Below are 7,439 nucleotides of genomic sequence, written 5' to 3'. Positions count from 1 at the left end.
ATGTGCATCTTCACTGTATGAATATATTCACTTTTAAAATAAGTTTAAAGCATTAAAATCCCTGTACAACCTTATTCACAACCTATTTGTTGGAGCACCGCCACCTGCCCATCATGCCCAGTAACCAATTATGAAAGCAGTCACAGAGAGGCAGATTATGAGGTTAATGCCCACCACTCGTCGTAGACTTGACTTTTCTTCCAAACTACAGATAACCTCCTCAGGCGCAGGAGGAGTCACTGGATCATTGTCTCTTTCGTTCCGTCTCTCCATCCCACACAGCCAATAGAGGACAGACATCAGCTTGGACTGATTGTGAGTGCTGGATGCAGATGACACAGAGTCTGGAGAATTCAAAGAGGAGAAAGCACTTTTATAATAGCTGAGTGATGTTTACGTGTAAGCTTGACACATAAGCCATATTAAATTAAATTTAGAAAAAGAAAAAAAAAGTCACAAGACTCAGCACAGGAACCTACCGCTCCTGTAATGATGTGGCTGTGTGTTTCTGCTCTCTGGCTCACTACCTTCAACTCTTGTCTCACTTGTTTGCATGGCGATCACATTTATCTGTTCCTCTTTAGGCTTCACTGGGTCAAACCTTGTAAACCACATAAGACGACTTATCTGTCAAACAGGAAAAAACGGAAAGAAGAAAATCAATTTCAGTGCAATAAAACAATATATTGGAGACGTGTTCGAAGTTTTAGTCCAGCTTATGGGTATCATGTCTGCATGATTGAAACCTGTGGTTCTGTAAAGTTGCAGCAGGAAACACAAGGAAATGTGTTTACTTTGACTAAACACAGAGTATGTGTCTGAGGATTATTTACCTGCTCTGGAGTTGGTGCCTCAGTGCTCAGGCTGACTACAACCACCACAAATGTAGTTATGACAGACAGCAACATGGAGAAGTAGAGGTAATGGACGTATTTCAAAACTGCTGGTCTGTCATCTTCTTCATAGCACAGTGGTGCAGGGTAGATGAAGTCCAACAACATGCGTATACAGCCAATTGTAAGTCCAACAGCTAGGCCCAGGAATGCACCCTGCAGGGCAGTGAGTCCTACTTTTAAATACATTATGTTTTAAAATTGAATAAACTTAACTAGACATACTTGTTCTTGAAAAACCCTTTCAATAAGCCACCTCACCTTCTCATTAGCCCTCTTCCAGAAGCAACCCATGAGGAATACAATAGAGACGGGTGGCTGCAAGTAAGTGCTGATGGACTGGATATAGATGAAGAGCTGGCCACCCTGACTGGCTTGGACGACAGGAATCCATAGCACAGACACCACCACCAACACAAGCACAAAGACTCTGCAGCAAAACATATTAAATGTTTGAAATGCTACAAAATGCAGAGGAATCATGCCATGCTGAAGTAGGACTGCAGGGTATTAAGAGTTGAAAAAATCAGTGTAAATTTTTAGCTGCCCCTTATGTTTTGCTGTATGACTGAGATTATAAAGACAAAATCTGGAGAAATAATTACTATAGAAAGAAAATAATTGTTAGGCTGTGCATGGTTATTATTCAGATGTAGATGGTCACAGGAATAAATGATTCATCATTGTATAAACCTTTAACCTGTAACTTGACATGTGGAAAAAGCCAACAGCAAAAAAACAACATAATTTTGCTATTATTTAGAGTTTTCGTCCAGCAACTGGTCACATCTTTATGGTATTATACCTGCCCACAATCATGAGCTCCCATTCAGAAGCATGGGATCTGAAACTCTTCCATAGGTCCATGGTAAAAATAGTGCTGGAACTGTTGAAGATGGAGGTCAGAGACGACATCAGAGCAGCAATCATCACAGCCATCATCAGGCCCCGCAGTCCTGGAACAAATGATACACAATTTACATGAAGGAGCTTTCGTTCTGGACGTTCACGTATAAGCGAAATCACAGTTTAACAACAAAAATGTCTTACCTACAGGCAACAGCTCCAAGACCAGTTTGGCATAAGCGATATCTGAGCAACCAACTGGGTTACCACAAATCTGTTTGCACAGGTCGGGGTCTGCACATGCCACTTCATCTATAAACAGAATAATATAGTGAAAAGAGCTTTAATGTAACCAAAATACCAGCAAGATCTATTGCTGAAATCTATTTTCCTGGTTTGTACCAGTTAAATCTTAAAATAACAGGATCATTGAGAGCAACCTTATGTTATTAAGGACCAAGCAATGGTTTCTGCCCTAGCCCAAAGGTACACAACACAATATCGAAAATAATCACAATAGAATTCCATAAAATACACTGTTATATTGTTCTTTTGTTGCTGCTTTGTGATAAAGGTTTTCTGAAATATTTTGTGCTTTGCTCTTCAAGTCCGTCTCAAAATTCTTTCCTTTTATGAGCTAAAAAGTCTTGAAGAGTGTAAAGATATGGACTCCACAGTGTACCTGTGTAAAGAATCCTGCTGATCATGCCGGGGAGCATGATGGCGAAAAAGGGCAGGATCTTGAGGTATGCAGCCAGCAGGGAACCCCCTTTTGCGTGGGTCAGGGTTTTGGCAGCCAGAGAACGCTGCACGATCACCTGCAGAGAATCCCAACCAAGACTGACTCTCAGATAACCTTCAGTGAGTTTTGGTTAATTCGTAATTTATATATTTAGCAGTATGTGACAACATATAAATGGGAAGTATTTATTAAGAAGCAGAAATGCTAATCATATGACAAACTGTTATCACTCAGGAATCGGGTGTGAAGGTTTTAGTTGCTAAACTTAGATGCAATTACTGAACTGATAAGACTGTAAATTATCAGTAGGACTAAACATGTCTCACGTTGGTTTACTGTCATTCTGTTAATGTAAAACGGAAATTCTTAAACTTTCAGAACATGTAGACGAACATCTGTTCAAGCTCTGAGAAAACTGTCAAACAATGAATGTTTTTAATTTATGTTTAATTTATATTTAAAAATCTCTACTTTGTTTTTTTTTGTGGATGAGTTTCTTATTTCTCATAAATAAAATAATGTTTGCTAAACATGAGTAAAAACAGATTGCAGTACAATTCTCTTCACCTGGTTTTCTTTTAAAAGATTTTATTTCTCTTCATCTGGAGGAGAAATAAAACGTCTTTTAACTACAATAAAATGTGTGAAGCCCTTTACAGGTTGATATAAATACAACCTCAAATGAACAACAAAACATTTTATAACACATCAGGTCATTTTTATGTATGACAAGAAAGTCAAAATGCAGAAGCAGTGCATGGAAAAAAAGATGATTAAACAGACTGTAGAACTACCTGTAGAGCAATAATAAAGTACTAAAATCATTTTCTGCTCAGTCTACCACGTTGTTATGGGGAAATTAATACTCACTAATAATTATCAATTTGATTATGTTTATTTGGATTTGTTTTATTTTCTGGTGCTGATCATATTGTTTAATTCCTATGGAAGAAGCAGTGGTGTAGTGTTTCACACACCACTTCAGCATTTTGGCTTACGTTTTTAGAAAATAAATTATTACATGATTAAATTTATTGTGTTTTGTTGTTCATCTGAGCTTCTATATAAATACCATTAAAACCTAGCAAGGACCAGGTTTTGGGGTTTTTTTTTTTTTTTTTGCTCTTAAAATCAAAAAAGTTTTTTTTTCCTCAGGTTTCATTTTCCTTGTATATTCTCAAAATTATTCTTTCTTAACCCCTTTTGTGACTGTTGTTGTACCTGATCAGAACACCAGTACCACATGGAGGGGATGGACATGCCTATGATAACACCAGGCCAAGGCAGGTCAGAGTTCATTGGGTCTCTAAATATGTGGAAAGCATCATCTCGTGGAATGCCACAGGTTGAGTTGGGCACACGTGTCGAGGGAATGGCGTTAGTGTATTCCTCCATTAGAACATTCCACCCTCCAACTTCTGCAAAGCCTCAATGTGCAGACAGAAGGGTCAGACAACTGGAATGTAAAGTGCTGGAAATAGGATGGTGAGATATTCTGTAGTGTATTACTTACTGAAACCCATGAGGGTGAGCGCTCCTGCCAGCATGATGGCAGTCTGAGCTGCATCTGTGTAGATGACTGCAGCCAGACCACCTAGGAAACGGCATAAAGAGCATAATGAACAACTCTATATAAGAGATGTGCAGGACTCCAGTGTATATGCTTTCACAGCAAGTACTGTATGCCACATCATTTTAAAATGTTAATGGAAAGAGACAGATCACCTGCTACAGTGTAAATAGCAGTGACTGACAGCAGCAGCACCACAGCCAAGTAGATATTCATTTGTAAGGCAAGCTGAATAAACACTGCACCTGCGTACATGTCCACCTGGCAAAAAAAAAACAGGCATCAGAGGAGTGTATTTACAGTCCAGCCATGGTTGTATATACCTAAAATAAATATACTCATACAAGCAACATACTTTTTGTTTCCATAACAAAACACACATTAATAGACAATTCCTGGAAATGTGTCATACCGATATTTTTGTAAAGATGTAAATAAATAAGTACAAAACAGCTATAAAGAGCTGTATTCTTCTTCCACCAAACCGCTTCTGCAAATACTCTGGCATGGTTGTCACCTGAAAAGGTCAGAGAGCACCGGTGTTCATGTAGTATGCTGAATTAACAAAGGTAATGTGTGAGAGTATTAGTGAACAACTAACCCCAGAGGAAATATAAATGGGCAGGAAGAGCCATCCCAGAAGCAGCACCATCAACATACCCTGGTTTTAAACAAATATTAACACTTTATCAATATCTTACATGAAAGTTGTCTTTACATAAATATGTGTTTAACATATGAAACCTTTTGTCTTACATTCCATTCATATGCAATTGCCCCAATTCCTGCTGCAGCCCCAGACCCTGCCAGACCAATAAAGTGTCCACTGCCAATGTTGCTGGCAAACAGTGAAGCCCCCACCTAAATATAAATGCAGAAGTCAGTATCCAGATCAACTTTATAAATGTCTTTAAGCCACATAACATTTAACCAATATTTATTTGATTTAGCAATTTTTGTTCTTTCTCTTGTCAATGTGACTTTCAATCTGTCCCATGGTAAATTTGATGTAAAGTGCCTAAAATTGTGCCATAATATGGAAATTAGTCTTTGTAAAGTTTTTTTTTTTTTTTTTAAATAATTATTTTTCTGCATATGTTTAGATAGTTTTTCACTTACTGGCCACCATGTCATACTTTTCCCAGCCAAGAAGTATCCATCAACAGTGCTGCGTTTTGTCCTCCACATAGACTTGTACAAGTATGGAAATATTAAAGAATTTCATAAGAATTATGTAAACATAAAAATGAGTAAAAGTTCACTCAATATTTTATAATAATTTCAAAATCTGGAGCTGACTACGGAAATGTTGCACAAGCTGCTGAACATAATGGACAATGATCTGTATCCTAAGCATAATATATAAATGACACAATGTCATAACTTTAATTCAAGGCTTCTTTCACTAGTATTACAGGAAGGTTTTGGATAGAATGACCTCTTCATTTGCTATTATTACTTTTGGTCAATAATCCAGCACACCAATCAACTGTCAGACACACTTTTATATGCCCTCAGCATATAACTAATTGGTTCAGGTATGTAAAACCTGAACTGTTTGTTTAAACACTATGTGTCAAATTTCAACCATTTAACTGTAGTTATTATAACAATAAATCTCAACTATTTGCTAAAAACACATGCTTAATAATTTAGTCCAAAATAAATAGAAAGGTGCAGATAAACATTTTTTCCGGAACTTTTCTTAGTGTGAGCATTAAAGAGTTAACTGCAATTTAATCATATATATTCTCCATGTAGCCTACAAGACAGAGCTTATTATCGTAAATAAAAAGTTATTGCTCTTCTTACCCAGAAACCAACAGCCAGCACCAAAAGGAAGTAGACTACCAGCACCACAATATCTCCGGTGACCAGGGTATTACTGACCCGTGGAGAGGGCACTTGAGCCGATGGTGTGTTTGGTGTTGCTTGTTGGTCAACTGCATAGTCAAAGGTCATCTGAAATCCAAGAGAATAATTAGTCTGCAGCAAAACGGGCTCAGGACCACGCTGGACAACAATATTCAGTGATCACAGCCCACCACTGAATCCAGAAATGTAATCTCAAAGTGGAGCTGCACAATAAGTGCAGTATCAATCAATATCAATATCACAAATATTTTAACTTGAATTTTGAACCAAAGTATTTGGTTTCTAGTGTTTTCCTAAAATTGTGCATCCCCAAGTGAAACGGTGATGCAAGGAATAATCTTTTCTCAGATTCAAAATCCGCATTCGGTTCTAAGCACGAAAGATCAGGAAGACCACTGAAGTTTTTATCACACAACATGCAAAAGCCAGCAAATATGACGTATATGGTTGCATCAGTAGCTAATTAACAAGAATGGACACCAACTGCACGGTGGCGCAGTGGTTAGCACTGTGGCCTCACAGCAAGAAGGTCGCTGGTTCAATCCTTGGCTGGTTTGGTCAGTGGCCTTTCTGTGTGGAGTTTGCATGTTCTCCCCGTGTATGCGTGGGTTCTCTCCGGGTACTCTGGCTTCCTCCCACCATCCAAAGACATGCATGATAGGTTAATTGGTCACTCTAAAATTGCCCCTAGGAGTGAGTGTGAGCGTGAGTGTGGTTGTTCATCTCTCTGTGTGTGGCCCTGCGATGGACTGGCGAGCTATCCAGGGTGTACCCTGCCTGTCGCCCAAAGCCGGCTGGGATAGGCTCCAGCTTCCCCGCGACCCTGAATTGGAATAAGCGGTTCGGAAAATGAATGAATGAATGGACACCAACTCCTCTTGTAAACGTGTAACACATACTGTCCTGGTAAACATTAATCACTTCCATTTTCTTGAATGTGTTACTGGCATAACAAAGTAGATTTGCTAGATTTTTTTTTTAAAAACAAGGAAGTTGCACAGTGAAGATACTGAAAATCACCTGAAAACCTAGTTGACAACTACTGGCGAGCAATTATTGATTGTTATACTTTGTGCAGAATGGCATCATAAAATTGAAAACACTCTTATCTAGAAATAACAATTAAGAAGTAACAACAGAGATAGCAGTGTGTGTTATTAAATAAACAAACTCACCTTTCAGCAAGTTGTCAAACTATCATTCCAGCAGTGCCTTAAGTTGACTTGTTTGGCCCAAACAATGCAGCATGTCATACATTACCTGAAGACAATCCCAGGAACTTGCCTCGAATCTTCTTCGACTCACCCAGAGATCAAACTCCACTTCTCTGTGTGTACTAGTTAAAATGTGTGAGAGTTTTATTACTCTTTAATGGGAGGTGTGAACATTTTCCTGTTGCCAGTAAAACAGCTAAATTATTGCTGAGTGGTGTTTAAATGAATGCAAATTAGTCACACAAACTGAAAAGTGATAAGACCAAATTAAAGCAACATAAGAGAAATGCCTGTGAGAA

At 38.3% G+C, this 7,439-nt stretch overlaps 1 protein-coding gene across 1 annotated transcript; it reads right to left on the bottom strand.

The window, feature by feature from the left end:
• Window positions 1-111: 111 nt before the first annotated feature.
• slc5a11 (solute carrier family 5 member 11) lies at window positions 112-6,013 on the bottom strand (the record flags this gene model as incomplete). The annotated part of the gene is made up of 15 exons (XM_079253056.1): window positions 112-344; window positions 546-627; window positions 834-1,049; window positions 1,155-1,323; window positions 1,699-1,849; window positions 1,944-2,051; window positions 2,422-2,557; window positions 3,703-3,908; window positions 3,995-4,075; window positions 4,207-4,312; window positions 4,464-4,568; window positions 4,653-4,712; window positions 4,808-4,912; window positions 5,171-5,242; window positions 5,864-6,013. 15 exons carry the CDS (start codon window positions 6,011-6,013, stop codon window positions 112-114), a joined length of 1,980 nt encoding a protein of 659 aa, XP_079109182.1.
• Between the last annotated feature and the right edge of the window lie 1,426 nt (window positions 6,014-7,439).

This window comes from Telmatherina bonti (assembly GCF_933228915.1).
Source record: "Telmatherina bonti genome assembly, chromosome: 14".
In the NCBI taxonomy this organism is placed as follows: Eukaryota; Metazoa; Chordata; class Actinopteri; order Atheriniformes; family Telmatherinidae; genus Telmatherina; species Telmatherina bonti.
This window is presented reverse-complemented; position numbering and strand designations above follow the sequence as displayed.